Source organism: Solanum verrucosum, unplaced genomic scaffold (assembly GCF_900185275.1).
Source record: "Solanum verrucosum unplaced genomic scaffold, falcon-dt-bn FXZP01000087.1, whole genome shotgun sequence".
Lineage (NCBI taxonomy): Eukaryota > Viridiplantae > Streptophyta > Magnoliopsida > Solanales > Solanaceae > Solanum > Solanum verrucosum.
In genome coordinates this window covers 338630-357668 of record NW_026020084.1, presented here as the reverse complement: position 1 = coordinate 357668, position 19039 = coordinate 338630, and the positions used below count along the sequence as shown (strand labels likewise).

Sequence of the window (19039 nt, the reverse complement as noted above, 5' to 3'; positions counted from 1 at the left end):
ACCAGAAGATTAACTCATAGTTATGTCAATAATTTCATCAAACTATTTATATACGTTATTCACAATTAGATTTAAAGAAACAAGCCAATAACTGTAATATGTAAGAAAGAAGAACTGACAAAGAAATAAAAAGAATTTTTATGAAGAAAAACATAAAGTACCTATTGCATCCTAGTCATGATAGCGACCATTTGTTCTTGGAACATTTTGTCAACTTCACCATTCATGTGTTCACGCTCCTATTCCAATTTTTTTTGCAGATCTTCTTCCATACCCCTTTTTAAATCTTCCTCCATGTGTTCACGTTCTTCTTGTAGCTTTCGTTCCATATCAGCTTGCATCTCTTGACCCATACTTTCTACTACTGAAGACACACTAGCCTCTATGTCTTCCTATTGTATTTGAGATTTTTAGGCAGGTCTTTTCCCATATCCTTTTCCGCGAAAATAGCATGATCTCTCATCGAGAACTGAGGATAAAATCTCATTCCAAGTCATGGGATTTTCGATCTCTTCTGATTATTGTTCAACAACAAGATGTTCGAGCTGGCTATATAATAATATGTACCAGTTACATCAAAACATAATGGACATATTGAAACTAACATGTAGTAAGTCAGTAAGATAGTAAGGCAATGATTTTAGAAAATTACATGAATCTATTGGAATTGTGGATCCAACAATACATGTTCTCCGCTAGCACTTTTACGTGTGTGTTGGATCTCCCAAACTTTATCTCGTGAGTCTTTTTCTACCGATAGTGGATCTCTCTGCAATATAATTCAATAAGAAAAACACCCAAGAACACGTATATGTAGTAATAGGAGAAAAATGTATTTTTACCGAAGATTTCTCTACTTCTGCAAATGATCTTGTACCACAAGAATGCTTAGTTATTTGTTTTTCTCTATTGTTTTTGTTTCTTTCATTGATAACCTGCAATAGATGAGAATATATTTATTCAAAGAGAAAACTAGCATTCAACCACACTAGGTATTTTCTAAATTCAATAACTCTTGTTATTAATTAAATTATCTTGAATTTCTCACTGCTAAAATACTTAACTAGGTATTTCCAGTCCTCCAACTCAACATCCTCACGACGATTAGACAATCTGTCTTCATCCGTACTATAGGCACAATAGTGATTATGTAATCGAGCTTTCCAAGCTCTAAAAAGTCTTTGCATAGTGCTTATCTCAAAGCCTTGTAACTTATGTGCTCTCAGCCCACTAGAAACTTCAAATTTGTCTTGAACAAATTGTAACATTAAATTTGATAATTCAAATAATATAAAAGAATTACAACCTTGAAAGTGATTTATTACCTTGACCTTATACCACATTGCTTCTCCCTGTTTTGAAACAATATTCTGCCAATTTCCATCTTGAAATGAGATACTGCTCCTCATGATCAAGCCTGCGTAATTAACAATATCTCTAGCCCTAGAACTCACAGCTCTATCAATATCATCTGGAATGATTACTTTGATTTTTCCTTCATTCTTAGTTTTAATATCAACAGTTTTAGATTTATTTTTCCCTCGTCCTCTCTTTCTATTGATGCGAGAAACTGCAAAGAATAAATTATCAGTAAAAGAACATTCATTCTACTGCTTCATAATGTATACTAGTTTTCATAGTTACTTCACCAGTATAAACCAGTGACCCCAAATTGTTGTCATAAAGGGTTTTGAGTGTTTTGAAATTTTGTTACAAAGTTAACACAACAAACAACACTCAATCGTTATATAGATAAGAACATTTAACAAACTCTATTTTCTGCTAGAGATTCATCGTTGTAACATGGTTACACTTGTAAACAAGAATGAAGTAATAACTAGCTCTACATTCCCGGTCAATACTGATATACACTTGTATTACTGCACATAATATAATTGCAAAAAGAATAAGTATCAGAGCAGAACCAAAATCAACATCATGCCGTCAACTGTGTTGAACCAACTGCACTCATCATGTGCTGAAGTTGATTGATACTAAACAATTGAGTCTATCTACTAGGGAGGTACGTGAACTAACCTGCACCAATTTCAACCTCTAGGGCGAGACAAATACTTTCTTCTAGATTTCTTGATGATTGTGTCCCTGGAGATGTTCTTTGGAGAGGATCACTTGATATTTGTTCCGCCTGTAGACGTCCTTGACTTGGGTTAGGTGTCTATCCTATCTCCAATGATACTTCAACAAATCTTATTTGTTGTATTGGTGGTTGAGATGTAGTACCAAAATATTCACGTTCTCAAAAATTTCCACGTCTACCTCCTGCACCATCTCTTGCACTATTACTTTTACCTCGTCCACGTCCTTGACCAGTTCCTTTCATTTCCTAAAACATTAGATATAAAAAGAGAAGTATTATAATCAGAAATTAAAGCTAATTATATCTACCTGTCAAGGAAAATATCGATTCATAAAGCAGAGTATTATATTAAACAAGTAAAAAATGTGGGACACTTTACTAACAAGTACTACTGTTTCATTGATGGAAATGTAAGCATTGATTCTAATTAAAACGCTGATTCAATTTACAAAGTTAAAGCTACAAATGTCATGAATTAATTTCATGTCAGCCCAATAAGAACAAAATATAGAGAACTTATCAAAACAAGAGTTAAACATCTATTTTAGTAGTCTTTGTTTCTCAATCATCAAAAGTATTCATCACTGTCTTCCCCATGATCATCATATAGTAACTCTTCTTCGGTTTCTTCACTCCCAGATACATTTGTATGATTTTCATTAATAAAATTATATTCCTCATTTTCTTGATCATTGGTATGCAAAACAGTTTGTGGTTCAACATCATCCCTGTATAAAGACACATGAATATCTGGTTCATGGTCATTGGGACACAAAATATTACATTCCACTTCCTCTTGTTGATAAGCTTCTTCATTCATTACCGCTTCTTCAACTTCAGGCATATTAAAAAGATCTTGAGGATTTGTCTTTACAACAACGAGCCAATCTTTGTCAACCATGTATTTCAAATAGAAGACTAGTTCAGACTGAGATGCCAATACAAATGGCTCATTTGTATTTAAGGCACAATGAGTATTCACACTTGTAAAACCATATTTGTCAATCTTATATCCTCTTCCTAGGCAGGCCACATCCTATCAGTAACACTTGAATAGATGAACTTTTCTATTTCCAACGTAGCGTAACTTGTAAATGTCCTCTAATACACCATAATACTCCGTTTTAGAGTCTGAATCATCTCCTCTAACAAGAACTTCACTGTTCTGTGTTTTTCTCACAAGCTCTTTTGTTTGGAACCAAAATCCATTCACCATAAATATTGAATATCGATGCACCAATGGTTCTGGACCTACAACTAAGCTTATGAGCTCATCAGTTGCGCGTCATTGTGAAGCTAGTACAAATATCTACAAAAAAAATAAGACTTGTTCATACTTAGATGTCAACAATAATAGTTAATTAAGTGTTATTCGTAAATTCTTACATGTGCACGAAACCAATCAATAAAATCATTATTCAACATTCCATGAGGTCTCGTGGAATCTTGTATTTCAATCTCTCTCATGTATTCCCTACATTTTGTGTTAGTTAAGGTTAATTAAAATATCTTGATGTGAAATTAAATATGAATTAAAAAGAAACTTACTCTATGAAAGGTGAAACATCTTCACAATTTTGAAGAATATACAAAACTGCTTGGTTGAATTCATCATGGGGTAGTTTCTTTCCATCAGAAGACCCCTTTGTTTGACCACTTTTTTTAAAGATAGACATCTCACCATTTAATTCAAATCCATCATCATTTCTTGCTGGTTTATTGAACTTAGTTGAGATACTCTTATAATAGTGTGAGAAAAATGTGAAGGCTTCATTTGTGTCATGACCTTCAGCAATTGCACCTTCTGGATGACCAGGATTGCGAATATATGATTTAAGTGTTCGCAAATACCTATAAATAGATTTCCAATTTATAAAATATGACATTTGAAACATATTGTCATCAAAATTACAGAATGATATGTTACCTCTCAGTAGAGTACACATCCCGATATTGAACTGGTCCACCAAGTTTTGCCTCTCTGGCCAAGTGTATCAACAAATGAATCATGACATCAAAATATTCCGGAGGAAAAACCATTTGAAGTTTACACAATATGATTGGAATTTCAGCCTCAAGGATATCAAGATCTTCAATTGTCAAGCACTTAGGGTATAGATTCTTGAAAAATTTGCCTAAGGCTATAATTGGTTGACACACTTCCTTAGGCAGTAAACCACATATAGCAACTGGTAAAATGTCTTGCAATAATACATGATGATCATGAGACTTCAATTCATGTATCTTTTTCTCAAGTACATTAACACACCTTGAAATATTTGATGAAAAGGCATCCGGAACCTTCAAATTAGCTAAGAAATCACATAGCTTGAACTTCTCATTAGGGGACAATGCATAGCATGCAACCGGTAACAAAACATTATCTTCATCCTCAATTGGATGCAAACCTTGCCTAATACCAAGGTCTACCAAATCTATCTACTTTACAATATGTCTTTTGTCTTTCCAACAATACTCATCACAGTTGATAAAATGTTGTCAGACACATTTCTTTCTATGTGCATCACATATAGGTTATGTCTTAACCTAAGACTCTTACATTAAGGCAAATGAAAAAAAATACTTTTCTTCCTCTATTTATAAGCATTGTCAGAAACATTACGCTTTCTCTTTTGTCCTTTACCAAAACTCACATTTCCCAAATTTTGTAACTGTATAAGTGCTTCATCACCTGTTAAAGGGCTAGGTGTGACACCCATTTCCACTTTCCCATCAAATAAAACCGTATTTCTATGCCATGGATGATTTGTGGTAAGGAAGCGACGATGACCCATATAACACAACTTGTTACGTAAGGAAATCGATTATATGTCTTTATGGCAACAAGGGCATGCAAGCTTTCCTTTGGTTGACCATCCAGAAAGGTCCCCATATGCAGGAAAGTCATTAATCGTCCACATAAGAGCCACACGCATAACAAAATTAGATTTTGAGTGTGCATCATAAGTCTCCACCCCATCCCATAATTGTTTCAACTCTTCAATCTTTGGTTGTAAGTATACATCAATATCATTGCCAGGAGAATTAGTGCGTGGAATAAGAAGTGACATCATGAAATATGAACTCTTCATGCAATCCCATGGTGGCAAATTATATGTAACTAGAATGACAGGCCAAATGCTATGATTGGTACTCATATTTCCATAAGGTTGGAATCCATCACTTGCTAAACCTAATCGGACATTTCTTAATTCATCTAAAAAAGTAGGATGACGCTCATTGAAAGATTTCCATTCTATTGTGTCAGACGGATGTCGCATGACACCATCATCAATATTTTCTTCCTTGTGCCACCTCATTTTCTTTGATGTCTCTTTTACCATGTATAGTCTTTGAAGCCTTGGTTTGATAGGAAAATGTCGCAATACCTTATGAGCTACTTTCTTGCCTTTGTGTTCCTGTGACTTCCATCTAGACTTACCACACTTGGGATATGATTGGGCATTGGAATAATCGCGCCAATATAAAATACAGTCATTCTGACATGCATCTATTTTGGTATACCCCAAGCTTAGGTCACGAAGAACTTTCTTTGCTTCATAGAAAGAGGTAGGCACAAATGACCCATCGGGAAGAACTTCTTTAAAGAAGATTAATAACCGATCCATCGAATTGTTTCTCCAATGATTAAGACACTTCAAGTGAAGTAATTTAACAATAAAAGACAACTTTGAGACTTTTGTGCAACCAGGATAAAGTTCTATCTAAGCATCTTTTAACAGTTTGTAGAACATTGTTGCATGGATATTTGGCTCTTCATTACCCTCTGAAGAATTTGAATTATTCTCCACATTTGTATATCCACAAGCATTGTGAATCATTTCAGTAATGTCATCATCTTCATTGCTCTCGTCCTCTACTTCATCTCTATGTGCGACATTAGAATTTTCAACTCTAGCTAACACTTCTCCATGCAAGTCCCACACATTATAAGAATCCCAGAAGCCCTTTACATCATTTTTTAGCTTGAACACTGTATTCATACACCCTTTACAAGGACATAAAATCATAGTGTTTACCCCGGGTTGACTAAATGCCCAATTAAGAAAATCTTCCACTCCATCTCTATACCTTTGATCAACTCTATTCCTAATATTTAACCAACTTTTATCCATTCCTACTTTTAAGAAAAAAACAATTAATTAATTAATTCAATTGAGGACCCATCTGGGAATCGGTTCGACTCTTACTGCACAAAAATGAAGATCCAAAAGAATAAACAACAATTCAAAGTACCAATTTATGTTTAAAAAAAGCTTATTTTCAGTGAAATATATCTATAAAAAATCATGAATTGTGTACAAGAATTATATTTCCAATAATGGTGATATGTCATAATTTAGCGTAAAAGAAAAAAAACAACTAGAAAAGAAAATTGCGAGATCATGCGTGGCAGAGAAATCTGGATAAATAAAGTAAAAAATATCAGTAATGAGGCTTTGACTAGAATTGAAAATTAAATGAGTAGTGATCTTTCTATGGCGTAGCTAATGTTGAAAATCAAACAACACACAAATATCAAAGTTTGCTAGAAAGATGTAGACCATAATCCGGCCAAGATTGATTGGAAAATGACCTGAAAAATCCAGCAAAACAAAAAAGGAACATAAGTTGTGAGGATATTAAAAGAAAGTAAGTAGTTAAAAGTAACAATACAACATAAATATCAAGAATTTGAATCTAAACCAGGTTTAGTGGATTTAGGAGGGTGAAAAACATTATTTACGATGTCCCCAAGCTACTCTCCACTAAATGTACATAATTCCACAAGAAATCACCAAGGAAATCTCTCTCCAACTTCCACAATAAAAAAATGAAATAAAGAAGAACACACTAGTGACTTGATTGTTGTTATTGTCGCTATGGCAAAGTAGAAAATGGGTCACCAATGCGAGGATACATGTTTTGACTGACTCTCTAGGCGAGGTAATAACATCTCAGCAATTGTCACTAGTGTGTATGCAAAGAATGAGCAAACTCAAAGAGAGCTCGTGGAAAACTTTACAGACTATAGGTGCTTTTATACAAGTACCATGAATTCTTAGTAGAGACTTTTAAAATAACATGTATGTCAATGAAAGGATTGGTCAACCTGTAACAGTTGTTGAGGTGCAGGGGTTCAAGAAAATGCTAAACCAGTTACAACTCACTCTTCTGAAGGCACATGGATGTTTTTTCACTTGGAGCAATAAAAAACACTACTAAGAATTCATGGTCACCAATGCAAGGACAAAAAGGTTACGAATAGTACTCTTGATGTTCAATCTTATGGATCTGTTTATCTGGTAACTTAAGATTGCAAAAGGGTAGGTTTAATTTAGCAGAGAGTACAGTTATGTGTCATGAATCTATGTGTTCGGTGAATGCAAGCAAATATCATAAGCAAAAAAGTATTTCCATTTGTTGCAAGGAATAGGTTCTTTTTTCATCATCACATGTTAGTCTAGGAATAGGTTCTGAATTCACCCATAATTTTAGAGTTTTGAATTTGAATAGCGTTAACATCAACATTTTGTTTGACGAAGTTTAGGAAAATCAGATACACTCATAATGCTTCTTTTTTACTACACCTATATCATAATGAACATGTTCACCGCAAACTACTCTTAAATTTCAACCAAATATTGTCCAAACGCCTACATGATATTTTAAGTAAGCTGTAATATAGATTTACAATGCATTTTAGAAGCCATACAACAAATGAACACTCACATTAATAACAAAAAAATTCCTAATACTCTCCTGTAAGAGAAGATAGATTGCCCTCAATTCTGAAACAGAGAAGCCCCTTGTCCCTAACAATTTTTTTATACATATACAGCCTAGTATTACAGACTTTGGATCCATAGGCGAGGTTGTAGTTGCGACCACGACTTCACAGGGTCGAGGCTTGGAGACCTAGTCACCTTTGCATGTGCAACTACTTCTTTGTAGGATCGAGCCTTGGTTCCACAAGAGCAGCTGCACCAACATGTGTTGCACCAACAGGTATTGCACCAACAGGTGTTGCACCAGCTCTTGTCATTCAAATCCCAAGTTTCAATCGGACCTCCAGAAATAATTCGGGATCCCACCAACGTAAACCAAATATGTTACCCAATTAGAAACAAGATTCTGGACTTAATGTAACTTACAAAACTTTCACGGGAGGTCGTCTCGACAAAAGTAGGTCTCACACCCAAGGCTCCATTTTAACTATAACTAAGAAGATATCTTGAAATGAAATTGAAAGCCTTAAGACGCAAACAAATGTAATTCTAGACAGAACTCAACATTCCAGAACTAACAAAACCATTAGAATTTCATTTCAAGGCCATTTACTAAAGTTACATACAAGCAGATTTAGCCAGCCATGGACTCATACTCTTAAGTCATTTGTATCTATATTTCACTTTAGTTAATCTAATCTAGTAAGAGCAAGAGCTCAGCATACTGAGTTGTCCAAACATGAGGATGTACGATGGTTTTCTTTATGGTAGAGCCATTTATTAACCAACAAGAACTCCAATTGAGGAAAATATTACAGTTCAGCTGAAATAATAACACTTCAAGAGCTTCAGTAAACCAAATCACCAATAAGCTTTCATGTCTGGGAAAAGATTACAAACTCTTGAAACTTTTTAGAAGGTTTCAAACAAATTAACATATATATACATAAATTGAGTTGTATTGAAATAATAAAAACACACTTAGAACTACAATTTTCTTTTAAAACAACAATTTTTGTACATTTTTCCACATCAATATGAACATGCAGTTACTTAACAACATCTACAGATCTAGAATTTAAAAAAAATCTTCAATAAACCTAGAGAAATAGATAGCTCAAAAACAGTAGTGATGATTTAGAATTGACAAAATATGAAAAATAAATAGAGAGTTAACATGAGTGGAACCTGAAAAGTCTTTGAACAACTTCAAAACTTTGAAAACATCAAAATCTTGCAGTGATTATCAAACGTCAAACCTTTCTTGTTAAAACCTTCCAGCAACTTATGATTTCTGTAGATTTTCGAGATCCTTTTGCCTTAAAACTTCAAAACACTTCAATCTGCTACATATTTCTGAATGGGTTAAAGAAATAGAAGTAAGATTAGGCGAAAATAATACCATCTAAAAGAAATTTGAGCACTTACCTAAATAGAGTTCACATTATGGTGAAATGAGAAGCGATTTCACAGATTTGATAGTGACAATTTGAAGAATCCTTAAGAAAAGTTGACCTAATGGAGAGAAATGAAGCGGAAATTTGAGAAGAGGAGTGTTTGGAGAGAAAAGTTGTGTGTGTAATTTTTTATCAGATATTTTCATTTGTTTTCGTTTAACTTTTAATGTTAAATTAATATATTGACTTATTAGGAGCGGTCATGTCCCCACAAAATTCATTTAGATGCGACAAATTAGATGTTACCATTGAAGAACATGGACCCAAAATTTATGTATTAGCGGGAACAAATAATTGAGAATTAGCAACGACTATTAGCAGTAAGTTAACATAACTCGCCACTAAATGTTTATCTACTATGATGTCTTCCTATGTCGCCACTGGATATATAACTTTTGTAGCAACAAATAGATTCGCCGCTAAATATTGCCACAATAAATCCTATTTCTTGTAGTGTATGCATGTATGACTCCCGAGGCAAGCTGTGATTACCCATTAGCCTTTATGTTGATCATGGAGCCGATTACCTATGATCCTTCTGTGATGATGTGGAGGCGAATACCTATATTACACATTAAAATGGATATGGAGGCGAATACCTATATCACATTAAAATGAACATGGAGGCGAATACTTATGATTTATTAGTATGTATAACTAGAGGTGATTACCCTTGTCTTTATGATTCCATGATATGTGTGGCTTAAGGTGAGTACCCTTATCCTTCATGATGAACTAAACATGTATGTCTTGAGGTGATTCCCCCTTGCATTTATGAACATGAGCATGACTAGTTTGGATTATATCTTGGCAGGCCCCTCCAATACATACATGACTAGTGGTGATTCTGCTTGTCTTTATGTTCTTAAGAGATGATAAACATGAATGATGAACCTAAAGTGTCTAGCTTAGTATAGGCAGGATTATGGGGTCTTGTTCATGCATGACACAAGGTTTCCTTGAGGTGACTCATGAAGTGTTTCTCTTATGTGATTTTATGGTTAGATAGGATTGTGCTATAATTGCCTTCCTTGTTATGTTTTGATTTACTAAAGGTGAGAGATTTCCTTGGTTATGAATCTAAGAATGAGACTAAATGAAATGGAAGTATGAATATGCTAACTTCAAGGTTATGCTTAGTGTGAATGGTATTATGGAATGCCATTCATGGATTGCACAAGTTTAATTTGAGGTTACTTGAGAAGTAGTTCTCTTATGAGATGGGTGATTAAGGAGTGAATAATACTTCTATGATGCTAATTATGGAGACTTTGCTTATGATTATGATATTGTGTTTTATGCTTATCGTTTATGTTTAATGAAGTATTTCATACAATTATGGATTATGTCTTATATTGACTAACCCTCATATTGTACTTTTATGGTGTTATGCTTGCTAACATATTTTGTACATTTTGTACTAACACATACTTTGTCTACATTCTAATCAAATGTAGGGTTCGGAGGTTGAGTTCCACTCTTGAGGATAGGTTTCTAACGACCAAGGAGTTGAAGATTTGGTGAGTCCTCATAGCTTCGAGGACAAAAGACACTATTTCCTTCATGTCTTTTATTTTCATGTTTTGAGACTATTGTATGTGCTATGTCCCAAGGGTTTTATTCAAAATTTGTATTATATGGTTTGAGACGATGTGTATTAAGACTTCGAATATATGGATAAAGTTTTTAAAATTTCCATACTTTTCTATTATTTTATGTTATGATATACTAAGGGATTGTATGAGACCCTTTCGGGGTCAAGTACACCGTGTTACTTCTAAGGTATACCCTGGGTCGTGACACCTCCTTATCACAAGGCTCGGGCAGAATTGCGAGAGCATAAAGCTCAAATCTAGGAACTTCTTGATAAATGTTTCATCCGTCCAAGTGCTTCGCTGTGGGGTGCTCCTATCTTGTTTGTTATTAAGAAGGATGGTAGTATGCGTATGAGCATAAACTATCGACAGTTCAATAGGGTCACCATTCTAAATAAGTATCCATTGCCATGGATAGATGATATATCTGACAAGTTGCAGGGTACATCCATTTTCTCTAAAATTGACCTAACCTCTGGTTATCATTAGTTGAAGATTAGGCCTAAGCAGTACCCAAAACAGTATTCTGGACCCGCTATGGGCAATATGAGTTCTTAGTGATGTCATTTGGGTTGACCAATGTGCATGTAGCCTTTATGGGTTTGATGAATTGTGTGTTCAAACAATTCCTGGATTATTTTGTTATCATATTTATTTATCACATTTTGGTTTATTCGAAGAGTTAGAAAGGGCATGTTGACCGACTTCGTATAGTTTAGGGTATCCTTGGAATACAGAAGTTGTATGCAAAAAATTTCAAGTGTGAGTTTTGGTTGACTTCAGTTGCCTTTTTGGGGAATGTTGTTTCAATGGAAGGGGTAATGGTAGATCCCCAAAATATCAAAGTAGTCAAGAACTAGGTCGGACCAAGCTCTGTGACTGAAGTAAGGATTTTTGTGGGGCTCACTTGCTACGATCAATGGTTGGTGAAAAAAATTGCTTTTATCGCCACACATTTGATAAGGCTGACCCAAAAGGAGGTGCCTTTCGAGTGGACTAACAAAAGTGAAGAGAGCTTCCAAAAGCTCAGGACTCTTCTGACCACAACACCTATTCTAACACTATCAGTGGAAGGTAAATATTTCATTTTTTATTGTGATTATTCACATTCGGGCTTGGGTTCTGTGTTGAGAGAAGATAAGAATCTCATAGCTTATGCATCACGGTAACTGAATGTGCATGAGAGAAACTACCCAACGCATGACTTGGAGTTGGCAGTAGTAGTGTTGGCCCTCAAGAACTGGCGGCATTACCTTTATGGTGTCAACTGTGAGGTGTGTACTGATCATCGTAGTTTACAACATGAATTCACTTAGAAGGACCTAAACCTAATATAGCAAAGGTGGATGGGGTTACTGAAGGATTATGTTGTTACCAGCCAGTATCATCTGGGTAAGGCTAATGTGGTGGCAGATGCATTAAGCCAAGAAATGGTGAGTATGGGTAGTCTAGCTTGCTTGAGTGTGTCCAAGCAACCTTTGGCCAATGAGATTCAAACCTTGGAGTCTAAGTTCATGCAGTTGGGCATCTCAGAGAAAGGTGGGGTGCCAAACAATATTGAGATTTAGCCCACATTCATTGATGAGATCAAGGCCAAGAAGTTTGAGGATGAGAGTTTCAATAAGCTTACAAAGAAGACAGTGTATGGCAAGACACAAAATGCAACTTTTGATGCGGGCGGTGTGCTCAGTTTGAAAGAAAGAATTTATGTTACTCGAGTGGATGGTTCGTGGTATTCCATTCATCCTGGTGTGACAAGGATATACCGAGATTTGAAAGGACTTTATTGGTGGCCTAGCATGAAGAAAGACATAGCTGAGTTTGTGGTATGTGCCATAACTGTCAACAAGTAAAGTATGAGCACCAAAGTCCTACAGGTTTGCTTCAGCGAATGCCAATTCCATAATGGAAGTAGGAAACGAGCACTATGGATTTCGTCGTTGGTCTTCCCAAGACCTTGGGGAAGTTGACTCAATTTGGTAGTGGTTGACAGACTGACTAAGTCAGCCCACTTCATTCTAGTCAGAGTAAACTATAATGCTCTGCAGTTGACTAAGGCTTATGTGAATGAGATATTGAGGCTACATGGGGTGACCCTTTCCATCATCTCGAACCATGGTATGCAATTAAGATAAATGTTTTGGAGAAAATTGGATGAGGAGTTGGGCACTCAACTAACTTTTAGAAGAGCTTTTCATCCACAGACGGGCGTGCAGTCAAAGAGAACTATTCAAGTGTTAGAGGACATGTTGAGGGCATGTGTGATTGACTTTGGAGGGCATTGGGATAAGTTCCTACCTTTGTGTGAGTTCTCCTATAATAATAGTTACCACTCCAGCATTGGCATGGCACCATTTGAGGCACTTTATCGGATGGGATGTAGATCACCCCTAAGGTTGTTTGAGGCTGGATAAGTGAAAGCTTTGGGGCTTTATTTGGTGCAACATGATGAGGATAAGGTGAGAAGCATCCAACAGAAGTTTTTAGCAGCCCAGAGTCAACATAAAAAATATGTAGATAGCAAGGTAAGAGACACAACATATCAGGCTGGTGAGAAAGTTCTTCTTAAAGTGTAACCCATAAAGGGGGTGACGAGATTCGGCAAGAAGGGGAAACTTAGTCCTTGACAAATCTGACCATTTGAGATTCTTGACTATGTAAGGCCAATGGCTTATAGGTTGGCTTTACCGCCTGGCCTATATGGAGTCCATCTAGTGTTTCATATGTCCATGTTCAAGTAGTATCATAGGGACGGATATTACATCATAAAATAAGACTCAGTTGTTTTAGACAATGACCTTTAGTATGAGAAGAACCGGTTGCAATTCTTGATTGTGATGTCTAGAAGCTGAGAACTAAAGAGATAAAGTCTCTGAATGTTCAATGGAAGAATCGTCCGGTTGAGGAAGCTACTTGGGAAACTGAGAAGGACATACTAGACAAGTATCCCAGTTATTCGACGATTATGATTCTACTCTACTCTTGCCATAACTAGTTCTCCTAGTTTATTACTTGGGTATGAGTGATGGGTAAATTAGTATCAATTGTAACGACCTGTTCCCATTGTTATGGAAAAGCAAATGGGGAAGGTATTTGGGCCAAAAAACTTCTGAATAGTAACTTGGAAATTTCTAACCTAAGCAAGACTTGGATGAAATCTAAGTTAGGTGAGGTCTAGGGCAATCCGATGATGGATTGATGATTTAATTATAAATTTTATCATGTAAGTGGATAGCCAAGACGTTAAGGAGTCTTTACCACTTTACAGAATCGAAATCAAGCGAGTAAAACTCTCGAAACAGATCTTGGCGTGAAGGGGTAGTTTTAGAACGTCAAGGTTTGAAGGTGTTTTGAAATGGGATCTTGGAACTCAAATTCTCAGTATCGGTCTCCATGCAAGCCACTGGGGTGGGGTTAATTCCGCTAGGGCGGGGCCACTGTGGTGGGATAGGGTCCGTTGTGGCTGGCTAGTCTCGACTTGAACCTGGGCAAAACCCAAACGTTATTTTATGTAAAACCTCGTTCTTAAGAACGAAGGGACGACCTAGGGCAGTTTCTAATCAAATTTCCACGAATTCTCGCGCCAAAGGTAAGTTAATTACTCCCCTAATATGTATTTCAATTCTTAGAACTTAGAATTCTTATTAATTATTGTTGAGGGAGGGTTTTGGCCATAAGTTGATTGTGGGAAAAGCCCTAGATGACCATGAGGATCATGGGTCTCTCTTTGGGTTGATATTTTGATATAATCCAACTAAATTAGGCCTTGTTTATTGATCCTTGCATTAATTAATTGGTTTAGACCAAAAACAAGCTGCAAAACTCTAGAATGGGAAGACTTAAGTGTGCTAGGAGTATTCAGGCTTGGTTTCTATAACATCCCGCCTTAAAAAGAACTAGAATTTTAAAGAATTAATTTTGGAAAGAATGAAAATCTAAAAGTTGGAAAGTTTTGCTAAGTATGTGTTTTGGGTCAACTTCAAATTACCATAACTTTCAGTATAAGATGTGTTCGGTGTGCCATAAGATGGAAAATGAAAGGGCTTGGAATCCTCTTTCCAACGCCACCGAGTTTGTTAATTTTCAAGCTCGTATGAGGGAGATATGCCTGTTTGAAGTTGGGTTGTCAAGTTAAGGAAAGTCACTCGGATTTAAGATGGATATTTTGGTCTTTTCCTTACCCTATCAGATTTAATTCGTTTTTAGTAATTAATTAGGGGTATAATTTGGTTCATTTTACAGAGTTGCAATTTAACCTAGGGCTTGGAGAGAAGAGAAAATAGAAAAAAAGCCAAGGTTTCGTCACGTTCTTGAGATTTCGATTGCGGATTTCGCCATGGGTTAATTCCTAAGAGCTATGTTAGTTCACAAACTGTTGGGTTCGTTCACTCACACGCCAATCATGATTTAATTCGGTTAAATTACGTTCTTGAAAATAAAGCATTTGAGTTCTTGATGGGTCTTTTTGAAGTTTCCTTCATTATCTTGATTGTTGAAATTTTGATGTGTTCTTGAGATAATCGTATGAGTTTTAAGGTGGTTTTTGAGTACATTCTTCTACACTAATGTTGGGTATTCGAATCAAAGTGATTGGGGAAGAAACCATTCGGTTCTAGGTGAATTGGTCTTATAAAACTAATAAGAAAATTCATCAAGTTTTCTGTGAAAAGGGGTGGGGCGCCGCACCACTCAATATGCCATAACTTTCCTTCTGTAGTTTTGGCTCTCAATTGCCGTGCCACTCAGACACCACAACTTTACTTTTGTAGTTCAGGATTTGGTGCCCTACGCCACTCAGTACGCCAGGGTCGCCAGGTCCTCGAATCGTACCTATGTTTTATAGTTGATTTATACACTCTAAGGTACATCTAAACATCATGAGATCATCCATAACATGAGATGATAAACCTTGAATCCATAATTCAAATTTAAGGTAGAGTTAAGAGTCAAGTCTAGAGATTTTCTTGGAGTCTTATTAAAAGTCTTTTACAATCGTTTAAACTTGTTTTAAAGGCTTAAACATTGAGTTTGAGAAAGTTAGAGCCAAGTTCATTCCTTTAAAATGATATATGGGAAATAAGTATTCCCAAAGAGTAAATGTTTTCACACTTAAGATAACAGGAAACACCGATTTCCAAAAGAGTTTTCATGAGAAGTTTATGTACCATCTCATTTGAGAGAAAGATATTTTGAGTACTATTCTCAAACCACACATAAAGTTATGTTTTTAAACATATGAGCTAGTTACATTTTGGGAGTACTATTGAGCACCAATATGCGGACGAGTTCAGATAACGTAATCTCCATAAACCATGTCGCCAGTGTGTGTAGAAAGGGTCATACATTTTAGATGAGTCCTTAATGCTTTTTAGCATAGACTAGTGGATCCACTTAGTAGTAGGTTCAATACCTTGGAAAAGTATAGGACAACTTTGGCAATGTGGGTTAGACTCTGTATCATCACATAGCTCATAGTGATGGTTGTCGGTTCGAGAATCTCCCATAGAGTTACTTGTATTTTCATATACAAAACAAAATTATTGTTGTATCTTTTTATACACTGAGTTGTTATCAACATGTTTTAAAGCTTTTCTTTATATTGCACCTTTATTACTGCATTATTTTGAAGATGAGTTGAGTTGAGAAGAGGTAAGTGTTTCTTTCACATTCCTGTTCAAGCTTATGTCTTGTTTAGATTCCCCCTCACATGCCCGTACATTTAATATATTGACGCCATTTGACCTATATCTTTTTATGATGCAAATACAGGTAACGAGGATCAACATCCAGCCCTTCGTTGATCTAGTTGAGCATTTCAGAGTAATTTTGTGAGCCTCATTGCTTTCCGTTGGATCCCTTTAATATTGCTTTGTAATTTCAGTTGTTAGGATGATCAGGGTTCTTGTCTTGACATCCCTCATAGTATTAGAGGCTTCATAGATGGATAGTTATTGTTCATTAGTCTTTCCATTTTCAGTTGTTTGTGTTAAGATTTGAGTTTCCAATTTGGCTAGTTCAATGTATTATTCTAAAACATTATAATTATCTATTGAGACAATTTAGTTATGATTGTTTTCAGTACATTTAATTGTTGACTAAGTCTTCCGGTGAGAGTTAAGCAAGGCCAAGGGTTCACTTAGGCTAGTAAAACTTGTCGAGTGCCAGTCCCACCCAAGGTGTATGCTCGGGGCGTGACAAACTTTGTATCAGAGCACGGAGTTCAAGAATCCTAGGGTGTCTATGAAGTCATTTTTGTAGAGTCCTAATTATCAGTGTGAAATGCGCCACATATATAATTAGGAGGCAGCAATATTTAGGAACTATTTCACTTCTTTCATACTCATTTCATGCGATAGAGTTCATCTCTATAAATTTTATTTCTAACTCGTGCTTGCACGTATCTTTCAGATCATGCCTCCACAAAAAGTTGATCGAGGTCATCCTGCTAGAAGGAATGTTGTGGATCAAGGTGATCCTAATGTACCAGAAGTGCCACCCCAAGAAGATGTCACTAATACTGAGTTTCGTGAAGCTATTCAGATGTTAAGTCAGGTCGTGACAAACCAAGCTGGACAACAAAGAGAAAATCGATAGGAAGTGCCTGATACTTCTAGGATCCATGTGTTCTTAAGAATGAATCCTCTAACCTTCACTAGTTCAAGCATCACTGAGGATCCGGTAAACTTTGTAGAGGAATTGAAGAAAATGTTTGAGGTTATACATGTTGCTGATGCTGAGAGAGTGGAACTAGATTCATACCAACTGAAGGGTGTTTCTAGAATACGGTTTGACCAATGGAAGAAGGGTAGATCCAGGGGTGCACCAATTGTGACATGGGTTGTGTTCTAGAGTGCCTTCATGGGTCGTTTTTCTCCCTTTGAGCTGAGAGAGGCAAAGGTAAGAGAATTCCTCACACTTAAGCAGGAATCTATGAGTGTGCATGAGTATAGTCTTAAGTTCACCCAACTTTTCTTGTTATTCCCCGGATATGGTTTCTAACATGAAGATCAAGATGAGTCTGTTTGTTACTCGGTTGCCTCGTCTGTCAACTAAGGAGAGAAAGACAACTATGCTAATAGGGGACATGGACAAAGTAAGGCTGATGATCCATGTGCAACAGGTTGAGGAGGTTAAGTTGAAAGATAAAGAAGAGTTTTGAAAAAAGAAGGCTAAGATAAGGAATGAGTTTGGACAACAGAAGAGTAATGCCAACCGGTCATCTTTCCCACATAAGCAAAAGGACCTGCTACATCATCTGTTACTACACATGCACCAAGGAACTGAGGTGAGTTCAATAATCAGAATTCATAGAATTTTAGAGTTAGATCTGCACAGTCTCAGGGTAGTGTGGCACAAAAAGGTAATGGGACTTCTGCATGTGTTAAGTGTGGTAGGACCCACTCAGGGGTATGTCATGATGGCTCCACTGGTTACTTTAAGTGTGGCCAAGAGGATTACTTCATGAAAGAGTTCCCTAAGAACAGACAATGTGGTGGAAATAGGAGCAATAGAGCTCAATCTTCTTCAGTTGCTCCACCAGACAAGGCTTCACCTAGAGAGGCTACATCAGGGATCGCCATAGGGGAAAACTATCTATATGCTATCACCAGTCGCCAAGAGCAAAAGAATTTTCCAAATGTTGTCACTAGAATGATCAAAGTCCTTAATATTGATGTTTATTCTTTGCTAGATCCAAGAGTGACTCTATTTTATATCTCCCAATATTGCTATGAATTTCGATATTGTTCCTGAACAACTTCTTGAGCCCTTCAGTGTTTCTACATCTTGTTTTGAGTCTATTCTAGCTAAGAGAGTCTATCGTGATTATGTCATTTCCGTCAATGACAAGGGCACCATGGCTGACTTGGTCAAGTTAGACATGGTAGATTTTGATGGAATTCTAGGTATGGACTAGGTTCATGCCTGTTATGCCTCAGTTAGTGAGTTTCCAGAAGTCGTCATAGATGAGTACCTTCTAAGAGAGAAATAGACTTCGATATAAATATTATTCCCAATACTCGTCCAATCTCTATTCTGTCATATATAATGGCTCCAATAGACTTAAAAGAGAAGTTGAAAGATCTCCTAGAGAAAGGTTTTATTCGACCAAGTGTCTCACCTTGGGGGGCTCCGGTCTTATTTGTGAGAAACAAAGATGGT

General features: G+C 36.3%; 1 protein-coding gene and 1 pseudogene across 1 annotated transcript; one reads left to right on the top strand and one right to left on the bottom strand.

The window, feature by feature from the left end:
- Positions 1-239: 239 nt before the first annotated feature.
- LOC125824264 (uncharacterized) lies at positions 240-2341 on the bottom strand (annotated as a pseudogene).
- Positions 2342-17512: 15171 nt separating this feature from the next.
- LOC125824263 (uncharacterized) lies at positions 17513-18631 on the top strand. The gene is made up of 2 exons (XM_049503617.1): positions 17513-17716; positions 18221-18631. Exons 1-2 carry the CDS (start codon positions 17513-17515, stop codon positions 18629-18631), a joined length of 615 nt encoding a protein of 204 aa, XP_049359574.1.
- Positions 18632-19039: the final 408 nt, after the last annotated feature.